Genomic DNA, 19,188 nt, shown 5'->3' on the forward strand with positions numbered 1-19,188 from the left:
AAAAAATTAGTAAGTTCACTTTTAGCTGCTTTTCTCGAAAAGTGGTAAGTAGTTGAATAGTACAAAAGTCACCTGTATTCTGTTATTGCTTTCTATTTTGATATCTGCTGATAAATATTGTAATAGAAGGTCATACTACTTTGGACATTACGAATCTTTTTTGTTTCTTAGGTCATCAATCTTCCGACTGGTTTGATGCGCCATTTCAGAGTAGCACTTGCAACCTACGTCCTCAATTATTTGCTGGATGTATTCCAATCTCTGTCTTTCTCTACAGTTTTTGACCTCTACAGCTCCCTCTAGTACCGTGGAAGTCATTCCTACATGTCTTAAGAGATGTCCTATCATCCTGTCCCTTCTCTTTATCAGTGTCTTCCACATATTCCTTTCCTCTTAGATTCTGCGCAGAACCTCCTCATTCCTTATTAGCCCACCTAATTTTCAACATTCGTGTGTAGCACCACATCTCAAACACTTCAATTCTCTTGTGTTCCGGTTTCCTCACAGCCCATGTTTCGCAACCATACAAAGCTGTACTCCAGACGTACATTCTAGAAATTTCTTCCTCAAATTCTTCCTCGGGATAGCAATTTCATCAGCTAATCGTATTACGGATAGCCTTTCACAGTGAATTTTAATTCGACTCCTGAACCTTCCTTTTATTTCCATCATTGCTTCTTCGATGTACAGATTGAGCAGTTGAGGGGAAAGACTACACCGCTATCTTCCACCATTTTTAATCCCAGTATTTCGTTCTTGGTTGTCCTTTCTAATTACTCCCTCTTTTCTCTTCAACATTTTGATTAATAATCAACATTGGCGGCCGAAGACTTCCGGATTAAGAAGTCACCCTCATTCTGCCAACAGCCTTCTCTCCCTATAGCTTACCCCTGCTCTTCTCCGAATTTTGAACATCTTGCTCCCTTTTACATTGTCGAACGCTTTTTCCAGTTCGACAAATCCTATGAATGTGTCTTGATTTTTCTTTACTCTTGCTTCCATTATCAACCGCAACGTCAGAATTGCCTTTACCTTTTGTAGAGCCAAACTGATCGTCATCACGTCCTCAATTTTGTTTTCCATTCTTCTGTATATTATTATTGTCAGCAACTTGGATTAATGAGCTGTTAACCTGATTGTGCGATTATTCTCGCACTTGTCAGCTCTTGCAGCCTTCGGGATTGTGTGGATGATATTTTACCGAAAGTCAAATGGTATGTCGCCAGACTCATATATTCTAGACACCAACTTGAATAGTCGTTTTGTTGCCACTTCCCCTCCCCCCCCCCCCCTTCCTCTCTTCATCGATCAACTGAAATATCTCTCCTGTTACCCATGGTTTCTTCCCATTTCCCTTCTTTGTACTATGTTTTTCTTTCCAATGTGTATGAGGGACTTGCACTGTACTGCCTACTGAGTTGATCCCTATTCCTGTATCTATAGCCTTAGAGAACTTCAAGCTTATCTCGTCATTTCTTAGTGCTTGTGTATTCCACTTCTTTGCGTATTGATTCTTCCCGACTAATCTCTTAAGCTGCAGCCTACTGTTCATCACTACTATACTGTCATCTGAGTCTATATCTGCTCCTGGGTACGCCTTACAACGAAGTATCTGATTTCGGAATCTCTGTCTAAGCATGATGTAATCTGCCTGTAATCTTCCCGTATCACCCAGGCTTTTCCAAGCATACGTCCTCCTCTTATGATTCTTGATTTGCTATTACTAGCTGAAATTTATTACGGAACTCAGTTACTCTTTCTCCTCTCTCATTCCTTGTCCCAAGCTCATATTCTCCTGTAACCTTTTCTTCTACTCCTTTCCCTACAGCAGCATTCCAGTCCCTCGTGACTATTAGGTTTTTATCTCTCTTTACGTACTGTATCACCCTTTCAACGTCCTCATATACTTTCTCTGTCTCTTCATCTTTAGCTTGCGACGTCGGCATGTATACCTGAACTATTGTTGTTGATGTTGGTTTGCTGTCGATTCTGATAAGAAAAACCCTATCACTGAACTGTTCACAGTATTTCCCGTTATACCATATCCTGCTGCTGATGTTATAAACCTACACTCATCCAACCAGAAATCCTTGACTTCTTTCCATTTCACTTCAATGACACCTACTATATCTAGATTGAGCCTTTCCATTTCTCTCTTACAATTTTCTAGTTTTCCTACCACGTTCAAGCTTCTGACATTCCACACCTCGACTCGTAGAACGTTATCCTTTCGTTGATTATTCAGTCTGTTTCTCAAGGTCACCTCCCAGTTGGTAACCACCTCCCGGAGATCCGAATGGGGGGCTTTTTCGGATTATTTTGCCAATGGAGATATCATCGTGGCACTTTTCAATTACAAGCTACATGTCCTGATGATACATGTTATGTGTCTTTAATGCAACGCTTTCCATTGCCTTACACATCCTCACGCCGTTGATCATTGCTGATTCTTCGGCCTTTATGGGCAGTTTCCCACCCATAAGACAAGAGAGTGCTCTGGAGCTCTGTCCGCTTTCGCACTCTCTTTGAGAGGGCCGTTGACAGAATGAGGGCGACTTCTTAATCCGGAAGTCTTCGGCCGCCAATGTTGATTATTAATCAAAATTTAACACTGGGTCGTTGATGTTTCGATTACTAATCAAAGACGCTACCCCACCTTGTTTTTTTCATTTTGTTCGTTGTATTTTGTCGTAGCGGGGTCACATGATATCCGTTGAAGTTCTTTATTGATCCTTTCACTCAGTTTTTTTTTATTATTATTACAGAGGCCACCCAGCTCTCTGACCGAACACGCTGAGCTATCGAGCCGGCACCCACAGACCACGGGTCATGTTACATTACTAATAGTTACTGCCAAAGGGTGAGAAACTGAAGAGGAGAAACTCTATTTCTCATGTTAATTTGTCCGTTTTCTGCGGAAGATAAAGGCATATTAGGTACACATATGGAGCAGCTAAGCTACTGTCTCTTTTTATTGTAAGCTATGAATAAAATGCTTCTTTTTGTATGTTGCTGTATATTTGACGTGGCTCCCTGCGTTTTTAATCTTTTAACGCAAGTGGACCATTGTACTTCATAGATACTGCACTTCAGAAATATTTTCAGGCTAGGGATGATGCACCATGCTGTAATTTATTAAAATAGCACTGATCGCCTTTCGCATTTTCTGTAGCAATGCAATATTTCAAAGTAAAGAAAATCTTACGAATGAAATTCCTTTTAAAAAGACATTTATTTAAAAACCAAAAATTTTAGCATAGCTGCTATGGCTAATTGATAATTAGGTTTTGTACCCGATTACTAGTAGAAAAACAAAAAACATTAGTTACAACCGAGAGCTAAACAATACCTAAAAATACCGGTTATTCGGAACTATTGTACCAGTATCGGTTTTCCCATGCCTGTTTCACAGGTGCCCGGGAATAGACACTCACCGGTGTGCCTGCGCATCTAGTCTGTATGAAAGGAGGTAGGTGCATCAAAATTAATTTTCCAGATTAGATATTAAAATATTTTTCTCCACTTAGATACACTCACTCTGAAGGTTTCATTGTTGAAAAAACTGTTAAATTAACTGGGGTAGGTACTATGCAACGCACGTGGTTAGTAGACACCGCTAGTTTGCTCCCAGGGCCGGTGGATACTAAAAGACGACTACGACTCGCGTCGCCGTGAAGCATCAGCGGACATTTTTGTCTGTCGCAGAAGCTGTTCCTGTTGAAGTGATCTCTCACCTCTAGCCGTTTGATTCAAAGATTCTGAAATGCCCCGTATGGTGTTGAGCACTTCTTTTAGGACACTGAATTGTACATTCCAGGAACATATCTCGCAGGAACGGTAATGGTTGCCTGTTTCATAGAAACTGATGGAATCGAATGAGTACCTTGGTCCCTGGAGTTGACGTTATCAGATATGAAGTCAGTTTCGTCAGGACGTGTCTTTCATAAAATCCTCGTATTGGAGATAAAGCGGCCGAGCAAATAAAATATGGTTTAAAATGTGGTTTAGTTCAGGGGGCAGTCAACCTCTTTTACCTAAAGCTGACTTTCGTGTGATTAATACTTGTAAAATTTTCTAACCGCCTACTGATTCCACGGGAATGGTGATTTTTGTAGTAGGAAAGTAAATTTACTTTATAAAAGCCAAGTTACAGCAAGTTAAAGCATGCAGTAATAATTACTCAGTACTTCGTGCTAAAATTCTATAAGACCGTAATGGAAATGTTTTCAAAATGCCTACCGCCTTCCGCCCACCCTGAGGGCTGGAACGCCTGCTGTGGGCGATAGAAATCCGGCTGACTACCAGTCGTTTAGTTCGTGATTCTGTCCGTTATACAAGAACTGTCATGGATAGTATCGAACATGAAGAGATCAGGGACTTTGAAGCACTGACCGTGACCTCGTAGCTGGCGCCGCGGCCACGGAAGACAACAGCTGGGTCTGGCAGGTGGTCGACGCCAGGGACTCCTCCGGACCCGCCGGGGTCCACCAGCACCACCCCGGCTTCGTCCGGACTGGACGGCGGAGGCGCCTCAACCTGTGACAGGGAGCGCACGGTCAGACCGTGACGGCCGCCTCACAGCGCTACTGCAATCACAGGCGCCAGCCACTCGTCAAGTTTACGAGCCGTGGCCGGCGTCGATTAGATGACAAAGCTTTTCAGTCACCTTTAAAACACACACTCCTCACAAAAAACAAAATAAAAAGAATGGTACACAAATGGGCATTAGAAAAGATAATAGATTCAATGTCAAGTGTTTAGTTTTTGCAGATGACCTTGCAATCCCCACAAATAATAGAGAAGAAGCCACTAACACCATAGTGAAGTTACACGAAATTGCACAAAGAACTGGCCTGCAAATCTCGTATGAGAAAACCCAGTACATAGAAAGAGTACCACAAGACAAATTGTCACAACACATGGGAAAATCGTACAAGTACCACATTTTAACTACCTGGGAGAAATCATCCAGCCATCAGGGACCAACCTAAAGGCGAATGAGGAAAGAATAAAAAAACTACAGAAAGCATATAAACTCACGTAGAATTATTATAACAAAAAGTCCATATCCATTAACACAAAATTGACGCACTACTACACTGTCGTACTTCCGGAGACACTGTATGCATCTGAAACAACACAAATAGGTGGGCAAACTAAAATCAAAGAAATAGAGAAACAAGAAAGGAAAATCCTCAGGATAATTTTTTACCCGATATAAGAGCAAGGAATCTGGAAGAAGAGACCAACATCAGAATTACATAAATACACAGACAAGATTATGGATACAATAAGGAAAAGAAGAATGCAGTTCTACGGACATATCCACAGGATGAATGAAAACAGAATTTCGAAGCGAATTTTAAAAATCATCAACTCAGGCAGAGGAAAAACAAAATGGATAAAAGAAGTTGAAGAGGACCTCAGACAAGCACACGTAACAGTAAACGATGCAGAAAATGGAACTCAATTCAGGAACATCATCAAAAAACATAAATTTGACACCACAACACAGAAGAGACCAGGATGCAAATAGACAGCGGAGCGAAAGAAACAACAGTGAACACATGAAGTAAATTTGGGCTCAGAAAAAACATAAACAATCATCATAAAGGAATTCAAGTTCAAGGGGGGGGGGGGGTTTACTCGCATAACGTCCGTCTTCCACGTTGGTGTGTGTTTCTTAAGCCTAATGATTTTACTTGTATTTTATAAAAAAAAATTTCCTGCTAGACTTTCTAGCTCCGAATGACGCATATTGAGTGTTATATGGGCGGCCTCTTTATTTGAAATTACGGTTCTGAGTTTTTAATGTTTCGTTCTAGTGGCATATGATACGAAAAATGTGTTTATGTACTGCATCTGTGTGTTGTATTATACACCTTGTTTTCTCATTTTAAATTTACCGCCTGCATTTATATTTTACTTCATCAAAATTTTGCCCCTAGAAGTTCCATCTTATAAATGTTTTATGTGCATTACATTTATCAAGTTTTAGTGGGTATGTATATCCAGTTTACGAGCTCTCATTTTCAATCACTGCTGCGTCGCAGCGCCACCTCTTGAGGTGATTCTGTATTGGTCTTCAGTACTGGCACACGACGCTGTGGCGAATTATGCTTGCTACCTGAGCCCCTATCTTACTCTGTTACTCGCTCCTGTGAGCGGGAACGCGTTATGCAGATCTTGGTACCTCTCGCGTCCATCTAGAAAAGGTAATGATTTTACTATTTTATATTTCTAGTTTTTACTGAGTTTAACGAAGGAGATGTTGGCCTGATATATTCTAGGATGCCCTTTGGCTACACTGACTAAAGGATTCTTAAGAAATACCAAATGAAGGTATTTGCTCTTTCAATAGGTGATCTGTTTATAGATGCTTACAGGTTATCCAAGTCTGCACAACGCGATCGCGATTCTTAAATAAGTGTAGTTGTTCTCTGTTTTCTATTTAGATAACCTAAAGATGCCTAAATAAGGCGAAACGCGTCGTTGAAAAATAAAAAAAATAAAATTGCAACCAAGACTGTTTTAACCAATTTGATAATCTTCTCCGTGCGATTGTAATGAACTGTGTACAATTCCCGAAAGTTAGATGTTGACAATCCACGCTAGAAAGCCTGTCCACTTTCAGTCAATGCATATTTTATCTGATTCGGTTGTGCTATGGGCTCAAGGTGGAGTCATTCGATGCAGCTATATTGGGAATTGTACTGTCGAAAATATGTTCCAGATGGCGATTAGCGGACTTCCCGCTTATCCCGAGCGGTCGCTTTACCATTTGGCTATCCGAGCACGATTCACTGCCATACCCAAACTTCCGTATGTCGTCAGCGATGTGTCTACAACCTATACTCGTACATACATTAAGTATATTCCCATTCGGGGGGGACGCTTTATGTGAAAGTCGCTTGTCCGGTGTCGGCGGATAAACATGATATTGCAGTGCATCTGTTATTCTGAATTATGATGCAATGATCCTTCGGACATGCATGCATTCGAATAGCACAGGCATTGCAATATAACATTGAAACTGACATGGTTTCAGTGCCTGCAACTCTGATTGGTCACTGTGGCCGAGCGGTTCTAGGCGCTTCAGTCGGGAACCGCGCTACCGCTACGGTCGCAGGTTCGATTCCTGCCTCTGGCATGGATGTGTATGAAGTCCTTAGGTTAGTTAGGTTTAAGTAGTTCTAAGTTCTAGGGGACTGATGACCTCAGATGTTAAGTCCCATAGTGATTAGAACAATTTGAACCATTTTTCTGATTGACCTGCGCGTATTTTGTAAGCAGTCACACTTCAGAGCTTCACCCCCATGCTCTGTGTATCTAAGCTTTATCCACTTTAGTTCGGAAGACTGCATAGTGGACAATACATAGTTCTAGCACGACGCTACTTAACGTTACTAATATTCAGAGACCCTCATGATATACAAGCCTTCAAGATTATTCGTTTATGGAGCTTACGGGCGCTCGAGGTCTAGGTTATCAGCGTATTTGCTTATATCAAGAACATCTGTGTCATTATGTATATCTCAGCATAAGAGAAGAAGCCACAGCATTCAAAGCTAGGTATAACTCAGTTATTCGATTACATCACGTAAACAAAATCGTGAATGTGTTATCTTTTTGTAGATGTCTGATTTTCTTTAGTAGCCATCTCTGGTGCTGCCAAATCTAAAAACTAAACTAAAGTCCATCCGAACAGGAAACACCGATGATACTGACCGACCGCCGTGTCGTCGTAAGCCGATAGGCGTCACCGGATGCGAATATGGAGAGGCATACGGTCAGCACACCGCTCTCCCGGCCATTGTCACTTTACGAGAGGGGGGCCGGTACTTCTCAGTCAAGTGTTTCCTCAGTTGGCCTCACAAGGGCTGAGTGCACACTGTTTGCCAACAGCGATCAGTAGACTGGAGGATCACCCATCCAAGTGCTAACCAATCGCGGCAGCGCTTAACTTTGTTGATCTGACGGGCACCGTAGTCACCACTGCGGCAAGGCCGTCGGCCTTTACTGTCACATTAGATGATATTATTGTTTTTCTGCTGTTAAGACTATCGGCGGAATATGTTAGGAGTCACCTGGAGGCAAATTGCCGGCCAGAGTGGCCGAGCGGTTCTAGGCGCTACAGTCTGGATCCGCGCTACCGCTACGGTCGCAGGTTCGAATCCTGCCTCGGGCATGGATGTGTGTGATGTCCTTAGGTTAGTTAGGTTTAAGTAGTTCTAAGTTCTAGGGGACTGATGACCACAGCAGTTAAGTCCCATAGTGCTCAGAGCCATTTGAACCATTTTTTTTTCTTTTTCTTTGGAGGCAAATTATGAACTGATAGTGGTGTAGACGTGTTACTCCAGTCCAGTGGTCGGATCTCCGATGGTTAACGTAGGGAATGAGAACCTTAATCCTGTCTGACGGTTGAAATTTCTCGCTATAAGATATTAGAAGGAGCAATCTGTTTTCCTTGGTAAAATCTTTCTAAAGCCAAGATCGCATAAATATTTCTTTATTTACAAACAGCCGCTTTCGACAGACTTTGCTGCCACAAAAAAAAAAAAAAATGGTTCAAATGGCTCTAAGCACTAAGGGACTTAACATCTGAGTTCACCAGTCCCCTAGACTTAAACCTAAGGACACGACACATATCCATGCCCGAGGGAGGATTCTAACCTGCGACCGTAACAGCAGCGTGGTTCCGGACTGAAGCGCCTATAACCGCTCGGCCGCAGCGGCCGGCTTTGCTGCCATATTCAGGTCATTTAATAACATAAATTTGTCAAGACCTGAAGATGACAACAAAGCCTGTCGAAATCGATTGTTTGTAAGAAAAGAAATATATATATGGGATTTTTCCTTTAGAAAGCTTTTTCCCTGTCTCATGTGTCAAAGCGAGGCCGGCGACCTTTATTTGGACTGATTTTACGCGTGCAGCAGTGCAGAAAATTAGTCTGCTTCCACTAGTAAACGTTTCTGATTAACCATCGTTACAGTGGGTTCCTTATTTCTCTCGCGCGCCCCACGTCACCAAGACTGTCTGTATTCTGGCTGCGGCCAGGCGTCTGCTTTTTGGGCCGCTACGGATGCTCTGAGCCACGGGGGAGAGGATCGTTTGAACTTTAATACGTCGAAGTGCAAATATGAAACGGCTCTTTGCCTGAGTCGCTATTTATAGAATAGGCACTTTTTTGAGCCTTGAGCTTACACACGTTGCGACTTCACATTGCTTCAAGTCGTCCCCCCACTGGACGTGTTATCTGTGACGTAGAGCACTACGAGTTTTCTGACGTCACTTCCTGTTAATTTACGTTAAGAAGCCATTTCGGCAACGTGTTATGAAATATCGAACAAAAAAGATGAAAGAACTCTCTCTACGTCACAAGTAGAACATGCAAGACGCCATAACGCATTCGCTGTTTTCAGCTGAAGCCCATTTTTTGTGGATTGTATGTTTTAAGTTACACCCTATCTACATACGCCGTATCTAAGCACTTGTCATTATTGGTACGATTTGTTGTAATAAAATGCCGGGAAACGCCATATGTGAGGGGTGGGGGGAGCTGAAAAATTTTCATTTTTTTTTATTTTCGTGTCATAACTCGCGTGTTATGAGACTACTACGTTTTAAGCAAACGGTACATTGAAGATTCATCAAAAAGACAGGTTGTTGACAGGATTTGCTGTAATTGGTTGAAATGGCTCTGAGGACTATGGGACTTCACATCTGAGGTCGTCAGTCCCCTAGACCTAGAACTACTTAGGCCCACCTAACCTAAGGACATCACTTACATCCATGCCCGAGGCAGGATTCGAACCTGCGACCGTAGCAGCAGCGCGATTCCAGACTGTAGCACCTAGAACCGCTCGACCACAGCGGCCGGCTGTTATAATTAAATGTCAACTAATAATCTATCGGCGATTAAAGCTTTCAGAAGATTGTAACATAAAATAAAATATTCTTTCTTGTTAAACTTAGTGTATTTGATGGAGGCAACGAGTTATGAAACAAAGGGTAGTGGGCTCGTGTTTCGCTGTATCCTAATTTCTTTTCTTCATATTCCTGATTTTTAAAAGATTGTGGTGCTTCCTCCTTAAATTAATGGAACAGCTTCTACAATATTCAGTGTCATGTAAAGATAATATCACTATCTCTCTTTAGTGAGTCTGATTTTATTAAGTTTCGTTATCTCATGTTCTTGGAAGTTTCCTTTCTGTCGAATAACGTGTTCATCGATACTGAAGTTTTTATTTATGTATACTATGGACATGAGCACATGACTAGCATATGAACAAGGGAATAATTTTGTGTTTTAAACCTCCTAGTATCGCTGGAGTCAATATGACACGATAAGTGCATTGGAAATATATGTCTCACTTGCTTTCAAATCTACTATTTTCAACATATACGACTTCATCCCTCTCAGTCAATTGTATCGAATAATGTTTCGTTCATTTTTATACTTACAACAAATTAAAATTTATTCATGGTTTTTTTTGCACTGAGTACCATATTATTAAATATTAATAAATATAAATTTATTTTTGTTTCTTGACCGTAATATTTATGAAAATAGAATCACTGCTGTTACAATAAGCCGGGAGAGCGGTATGCTGACCCCACGCCCCTCCTATCCGCATCCTCCACGGAGGATGACACGGCGGTCGGATGGTCCCGGTAGGCCACTCGTGGTCTGAAGACGGAGTGCTGTTACAATAACCAACTGTACTGTGCGTTACCATGTTTGTTCTTTACAATACTCTCTATGCAGAATAAACATTAATATAGGCGACAAACTGCAGTGACTGATTCCTGACTGGAAGTGGAGGAAAAAAGGTCCTCTGAACACGTGTCCGGAAATGGACGGCGTGGGTTCAACGACAAAAAAATCGTTCTGAACACAGTGTAAAGTACATAGTTACATTGCACCCACGTCACAGCAGAGGTTCAAAGTGGCCTCCATGGGATGCAATGCACGCGTTCACACGTCGCATCGTGCATTGTCATACAGGAGGCACGTAATCGTACTTTGGCTTACACCACGTCGGCGGGCCACATGTCTGCAGGTTGTACTAGCTTTCCTAGCAATATCCTGCAAAACTCGGTCCTCCAAATCTGGTGTACGCACAGTCCACCGCCTACCTGCACGTTAGTCTGTCTGAAAGGACCCATGATCACACAAACGCCCAAAAAGTGTTTGAAATGTTGTGTAATATGGTTGGCGGCGGCAGGGTACTTATTTTAGTATAGCCGTGCTACCTGTACACCGTTTCCGTATACTTGGCCATACGCCAACACCATCTCGGCTTGTTCCCGACATGAACACTGGATCATTCTGTTGCTTACAGTGAGCTGCGTCAATTACATAGTCTGTAACGCACAAGGAACACACAGTATTTGGCCATAGGAACTTTCATGCGTCAGCGCCATCTACCTTGGCAACAATGGATTTCCGGAGACATGTTAATAGGGCCTGTTTCCACCAATTACAGTATGGAATCCTTTCCGGCAATTTCTTGGTCGGTTTTATTATTGTTCTCCCTGTATGTTCCCTGTTAATTCAAAATGGTTCAAATGGCTTTGAGCACTATGGGACTATACATCTATGGTCATCAGTCACCTAGAACTTAGAACTACTTAAACCTAACTAACCTAAGGACATCACACAACACCCAGTCATCACGAGGCAGAGAAAATCCCTGACCCCACCGGGAATCGAACCCGGGTTCCCGGGCGTGGGATTCGAGAACGCTACCGCACGACCTCGCTGTTAATTACTAGGGGTCTGTATGACCCCAGTGGTCCTCAGCGATACAAAAAAAAAATCCTGGTAGTAGAAGGGGTAATTGAGCTAATGTAGGAGTTTCACGTGGGTTTATTTTGTAGGCAAACTGTGTGGTTTGCGAGCCAGATACAGCCGACAACTGCCGCTAGAGAGCGCTGCAGTTGCAAATCGCATCTACTAGATGTGAGGCAGGCGCTGTGTTTCGTGAGGTTTGACTTCGAGCACACGTCAGCGCCCATCCTTAGCTGCTTCGTCCTGTGTGAGGACGACAGCCGGTAACACGACATCAACACCTGCTGTCGGAAACTGAGGTAAGCGCTTTGCTAGAACGACCACTCTGCTCGTCGTCGTCGTGAAAGAAGGGCCTGCCCAGCTCGTTAGACGGAGGTGCCTGTGCCGGCTGCGTTGTACCCATAGCCCTTGGTGACAAAAACTTTCAATGTCGTTAGAATGAAATTTTCACTCTACAGCGGAGTGTCCGCTGATATGAAACTTCCTGGCAGATTAAAACTGTGTGCCGGACTGAGGTTCGCGGGAGAGCTTCTGTGAAGTTTGGAAGGTAGGAGACGAGGTACTGGCGGAATTAAAGCTGTGAGAACGGGACGTGAGTCGTGCTTGGGTAGCTCAGTTGGTAGAGCCCTTGCCCGCACACAGTTTTACTCTGCCAGGAAGTTTCATTGTCGTTACTCAAACGCCGGAAAGTTCTCGTTTTAACAGGAGACTGTAAATGCTATTTTTCTACGGAAAAGAACTTGCAGCTATTAAAGTTAATCAAGAGCCAAGCACATTGTGAAGCTAGTACGTATTTCGTGGCTCCTTTGTCTTCGGCAGTTGTCCTTATCCTCTCAACTGATTACCGAGAGAAATTCAGGTCACTGCATGAACGAACTGTGTTGTCTGTTTGTAATTAATTACCGATCGTGGCTCCTGTAAGTGTGTCTTAACTTGCTCGACGAAATACTAAGACATCCTTGTTTCTCGGGGTCCTTCTTTTTTCTTTTCCCTACCTGTTTCCTCGCTGCTTTGTAATTCCAATAGATGCACGACTTTCTGCAGATTTTACCTCAGTAATCATTGCTAGACTTGAGTTCTTGGTCACGTAAGCTAATACACTACTGGGCATTAAAATTGCTACACCAAGAAGAAATACAGATGATAAACGGGTATTCATTGGACAAATTTATTATACTAGAACTGACATGTGATTACATTTTCACGCAATTTGGGTGCTTAGATCCTGAGAAATCAGTAGCCAGAACAACCACCTCTGGCCGTAATAACGGCCTTGATACGCCTGGGTATTGAGTCAGAGCTTCGATGGCGTGTACAGATACAGCTGTCCATGCAGCTGCAGCACGATACCACAGTTCATCAAGAGTAGTGACTGTCGTATTGTGACGAGCCAGTGGCTCGGCCAGCATTGACCCGACGTTTTCAATTGGTGAAAGATCTGAAGAATGTGCTGGCCAGGGCCGCAATCGAACATTTTCTGTATCCATAAAGGCCCGTACAAGACCTGCAACATGCGGTCGTGCATTATCCTGCTGGCGTGTAGGGTTTCGTAGGGATCGAATAAAGGGTAGAGCCACGGGTCGTAACACATCTGAAATGTAACGGCCACTGTTGAAAGTGCCGTCAATGCGAACAAGAGGTGACCGAGACGAGTAACCAGTGGCACCCCATACCATCACGCCGGGTGATACGCCAGTATGGCGGCGACTAATACACGCTTTTAATGTGCGTTCACCGCGATGTCGCCAAACACGGATTCGACCATCATGATGCTGCAAACAGAACCTGGATTCATGCGAAAAAATGACGTTTTGCCATTCGTGCATCCACGTTTGTCGTTGAGTACACCATCGCAGGCGCTCCTGTCTGTGATGCAGCGTCAACGGTAAACGCAACCCTGGTCTCCGAGCTGATAGTCCATGCTGCTGCAAACGTCGTCGAACTGTTCGTGCAGATGGTTGTTGTCTTGCTGTTGACTCAGGGATCGAGACGTGGCTGCACGATTCGTTACAGCCATTGAGATAAGATGCCTGTCATCTCGACAGCTAGTGATACGAGGCCGCTGGAATCCAGCACGGCGTTCCGCATTACTCTCATGAACCCACCGATTCCATGTTCTGCTAACAGTCATTGGATGTCGACCGACGCAGGCAGCAATGTCACGATACGATAAACCGCAATCGCGAAAGGCTACAATCTGACCTTTATCAAAGTCGGAAACGTGATGGTACGCATTTCTCCTCTTTACACGAGGCATCACAACAATGTTTCACTAGGCAACGCCGGTCAGCAGCTGTTTGTGTATGAGAAATCGGTTGGAAACTTCCCTCATGTCTGCACGTTGTAGGTGTCGCCGCCGGCGCCAACCTTGTGTGAATGCTCTGAAACGCTAATCATTTGCATATCACAGCATCTTCTTCCTGTCGGTTAAATTTCGGGTCTGTTGCACGTCATCGTCGTGGTGTAGCAATTTTAATGGCTGATAGTGTAATAACGTCCCCTGCTATCTCTGGAATTTTCTATCACGACATTCCATGTATTAATACTGTAGGTCATCTCAAATGTTGTTTCATGAGTACATGTATGTTGGGTAGATCACTTCGGGTATGTGAGCCAGGGCGTGACGTTTTATTCCTCTGTTAGATAAGTATAATGGGCGATCAAAAAGTTCCGGTTTGAGGACGTTGGATGGCGTATATGCAACGTAGCGCGATTTCGATGCGGTGCATAATCACGGACATGTGGGGAGGGGTTTGTGTGGCATTCTTTCGGGCGTGTGTGCGGTAAATGTGGAAACGTGAACTATAGCGGCGTTGTTACCAAATGTGTCCATACGAGACCATCGTGCTGTTATTCTATTCTTGATTGTCGAAGGACAGACATCCGTCGGAGAAAGGTGTGTATGGGGGCAGCATGTCTGCTGAAAACCACCTTTGTGGAACTGTGGGCTGGTTGCGATTCGACACAAGACGGAGGCCAGAGTCAGTTGGCAGACTCAAATGGCAGACACTCAAGCACACGTCCTAAAGTCCTGATCACTCCATATGTGAATACCACGTCTTCGGTCCCTTAAAAAGGGCCTTGAAGGGTCGACGATTCCTGTCGGACGCGGATGTGCAGTAGAGCACAGAGTTTTATCAAACTGGTATATTAAACATGGTGCGCCGATGAGATAATTGCCTCAATTCTTTACTGGAAAATACACCTCCTGACAAACAGTTATGCCTGACTGGTATATCGATTCTGGACAGTACTTCCTTCGAACGGAAACATTTAATTGCCCTTTACAGAAGTAAACACTCTCAGCTGTGTGTAGGGCATATCTGTGCTTCAGTGAGGCACGATAAGCACGCACACTTCTTTTCCTAGAAATGTCACTTTCTGCTACAGTGGCGCTTATTTGTCTGGTAGTAATACAGTTATTATTGCAATAGCTATGGCTTGTAGAAGGACTGGATAAGCATTCGAAAAGTATGAATCTAATCAAGATCTCTTTCATTGTTCTGTATGGGCATGATTCACTGCGGTCTCTGGACGAATTACACTACTGGCCATTAAAATTGCTACACAACGAAGATGACGTGCTACAGACGCGAAATTTAACCGACAGGAAGAAGATGCTGTGATATGCAAATGATTACCTTTTCACAGCATTCACACAAGGTTGCCGCCGGTGGCGACACCTACAACGTGCTAACATGAGGAAAGTTTCCAACCGATTTCTCATACACAAACAGCAGTTGACCGGCGTTGCCTGGTGGAACGTGGTGAAACGTTGTTGTGATGCTACGTGTACGCAGGAGAAATGCGTACCAACACTTTTCCGACTTTGATAAAGGTCGGATTGTAGCCGATCGCGATTGCGGTTTATCGTATCGCGACACTACTGCTCGAGTTCGTCGAGATCCAGTGACTGTTAGCAGAAAATGGAATCGGTGGGTTCAGGAGGGTAGTACGGAACGCCGTGCTGGATCCCAACGGCCTCGTATCACTAGCCGTCGAGACAAAGGCATCTTATCCGCAAGGTTGTAACGGATCGTGCAGCCACGTCTCGATCCCTGAGTCAACAGATGGGGACGTTTGCAAGACAACAGCCATCTGCACGAACAGTTCGACAACGTTTGCAGCAGCATGGACTATCAGCTCGGAGACCATGGCTGCGGTTACCCTTGACGTTGCATCACAGACCGGAGTACCTGCGATGGTGTACTCAACGACGAACCTGGGTGCACGAATGGCAAAACATCGACTTTTCGGATGAATCCAGGTTCTGTTCACGGGATCAGGATGGTCGCATCCGTGTTTGGCGACATCGTGGTGAACGCACATTGGAAGCGTGTGTTAGTCGCAGCCATACTGGCGTATCACCCGGCGTGATGGTATGGGGTGCCACTGGTTACTCGTCTCGGTCACCTCTTGTTGGCATTGACGGCACTTTGAACAGTGGACGTTATATTTCAGATGTGTTACTACCCGTGGCTCTACCCTTCATTCGATCCCTGCGAAACCCTACATTTCAGCAGTATAAAGCACGACTGCATGTTGCAGGTCCTGTACGGGCCTCTGAGGATACAGAAAATGTTCGACTGCTATCCTGGGCAGCACATTCTCCAGATCTCTCACCAATTCAAAACGCCTGGTCAATGGTGGCCGAGCAACTGGCTCGTCACAATACGCCAGTCATTACTCTTGATGAACTGTGGTATCGTGTTTAAGCTGCGTGGGCAGCTGTGCCTGTACACGCTATCCAAGCTTTGTTTGACTCAATATCTAGGCGTATCAAGGCTGTTATTACGGCCAGAGGTTGTTGTTCTGGGTACTGATTTCTCAGGATCTATGCACCCACATTGCTTGAAAATGTAATCACATGTCATTTCTAGTATAACATATTTGTCCAATGAATACCCGTTTATCATTTGAATCTCTTCTTGGTGTAGCAATTTTAATGGCCAGTTGTGTGCATCTGCGTTATCGCAGTGGACGACAAGGTTACCGGCGCAGGTGCACTGAACAGGTCACTCAGGCGTTCCGTCTGAATCCACTGACCTCCACGAGGGTCGGCCAGAGCTTGGCGCTGCTGCGCTGCGACGGAGCGCTGGAGGGCATGCGTGGGCGGACACTGCCTCCGGGCTGCGCCACAACCGCCAGCAGCCGTGTTAGCCATTCCGCGCTGGGGGCGGAGGCGCCGCGCGTTGGAGGCGGCGGGGATGTTGCGGCATTCCTACACAGCTGGCGACACGTCCCAGCCTGCAACAAGCAGCTCTTCTCAGGGGTGGCGCGTCGACTACGTCTAGAGCGAGTAGCTGCGCGCATTTCTCATCAGTGACAAGTGGAGTCTTCACCGAGAAGATGGTCGTTTTGCGCGTATGAGGCCTACGACCGATTTACACACAGATCAGTATCCTTGTAGCACGTAATATCTTAGAGTGGAATCTGTTGCACACCACCAAAGGATATTACCCCGTTATTCCTTAAGTAGGGTGATGCGTCCTAGGGATGAAATGCCTGCTGAAGAAGCAGCAACATGGAAAACAATATAAAGCTTGTCCATAACTATGGAGCTGTATAGGACAGTGAAAGCTGCATAAAAACTTTGAGGGTTGCCGGCGACGCTGTAATTCTGTCAGAAGCGGCGAAGTACCTGGAAGAGCAGTTGAACGCAATGGACAGTGTTTTGATAGAAGGGCTGCGCTGGATAGACGAGCGCTATGAGGCGTCTTGTCACGGTCCGTGTGGTTCGAATTCTCCCTCGGACATCGGTGTGTGTGTGTGTGTGTGTGTGTGTGTGTATGTGTGTGTGTGTATGTGTGTGTGTGTGTGCCGTCCTTAGCGTAAGTTAGTTTAAGTTAGATTAAGTAGTGTGTAAGCTTAGGGACCGATGACCTCAGTAGTATGGTCCCACAAGACCTTATCACAAATTTCCAAATTTGAAAGGAGGATATAAGCTGAACATCAACAAAAACAAAACGAGGATAATGGAATGTAGACGAATTAAATTAGGTGATGGTATGGGAATTAGACTACGAAATGAGACACTTAAAGTAGTAGATGAGTTTTGATATCTGGGAAGCAAAAATAACTGATGATGGTCGAAGTACAGAGGATATGAAATGTAGTTTGGTTACGGCAAGAAAACTCTTTCTGAAGAAGAGAAATTTGTTAACATCGAGTATAGGTTTAAGGATCAGGAAGATCTGTCTGATAATATTTTTATGGACTGTAGCTATGTATGGAACTGGAACATGAACGATAAATAGTTTAGACAAGAAAAGAATAGAAGTTTTCGAAACGTGGTTCTGCAGAAGAATGCTGAAGATTATATCGGTAGACCACGTAACTAGTAAGATGGTAATGAATAAAATTCTGGAGAAGAGGAATTTGTAGCACAACTTGACTAGAAGAAGGAATCGGTTGGTAGGACACACTGTGAGGCATCAAGGGATCACCAGTTTAGTTCTGGAGGGAGGCGTGGAGGGTAAAAATCGTATAGGGAGACCACGAGGTGAATGCAGTAAGCTGATTCAGAAGGATGTAGGTTGCAGTAGTTACTCGGAGATGAAGAGCCTTGCGCAGAGTAGAGTAGCATGGAGAGCTGCATCAAAGCAGTCTCTGGACTGAAGACCACAACAACATATTTCTGTTAATTGTCATATTACTGTACCCATTTTAACTAAGAATTTCTCTTTCATATCGTAGTATATGATTGCTAATAAAGGGATATTTGAAACAAGCACATACTTGCAGACGTCCAATCCAAACCCCACTCCACCCAAAACAAGCGTTAAGATCCGTACGAATATCTTTTTGTATGTTTTGAAAACACCGATATTAAGCTCGCATAACGATGAAACGCTAATCAACATGTTCCAAAAGCACGGAAATAGTGGCGTATCGGTTCGGTAGCGATCGGTCAGTGTGTTCATTGTGTAACACTTCCCACTGTGTTTAGTGTCTCATGAGTCCGTCACAAAGCACTGCAGATTTCGCAAAGGCCGCGAGCGGCGTTTATAAACTGTCGGGGGCGACCACGAGGACACGACTGCGGCTGTGGCGGGACTGTTCCGCTCATACCCGGTCGTTAGCGATGGTAATCGAGCAGCAGCGACGGGGACGGACACAGGGGGCGTATTGAGACGAGGCGGCCGCGCTGGCCCGCCCCCTCTGTTTTCATCGCCCCAGTAATTTTCTGGGTGCGCCGCGCGGGCCGGCCGGCCAGCGCTGTTATTTTGTGAGGGCACGTGCTCCGGCCGCCATCAAAGACGCCCTGTGTTGGGCGTCGCAGTCGCGGCGCGTCCGTCCGAGGCGACACGTGTTGGTGCGTCCGCGGCGGCGCTCGGCTGGCCACTCGTTTAACGGCTCGAGAGCCGCGCCGCCAGTCGTAAACACGCCCCCC

The 19,188-nt window shown here is 44.6% G+C and overlaps 1 protein-coding gene across 1 annotated transcript in view; it reads right to left on the reverse strand.

Moving 5' to 3' along the window:
• Nucleotides 1-19,188, reverse strand: part of LOC126095579 (uncharacterized) — a 197,698-nt gene that overhangs the window by 23,469 nt on the left and 155,041 nt on the right. The window contains exons 4-5 of the mRNA XM_049910355.1: nt 16,842-17,042; nt 4,393-4,536 (exon numbers count right to left, since the gene is read on the reverse strand). Coding sequence (XP_049766312.1) covers nt 4,393-4,536; nt 16,842-17,042 — 345 coding nt within the window. The remainder of the gene's footprint in view (nt 1-4,392; nt 4,537-16,841; nt 17,043-19,188) is intronic.

This window comes from Schistocerca cancellata, chromosome 8 (assembly GCF_023864275.1).
Source record: "Schistocerca cancellata isolate TAMUIC-IGC-003103 chromosome 8, iqSchCanc2.1, whole genome shotgun sequence".
NCBI classification, from domain to species: domain Eukaryota; kingdom Metazoa; phylum Arthropoda; class Insecta; order Orthoptera; family Acrididae; genus Schistocerca; species Schistocerca cancellata.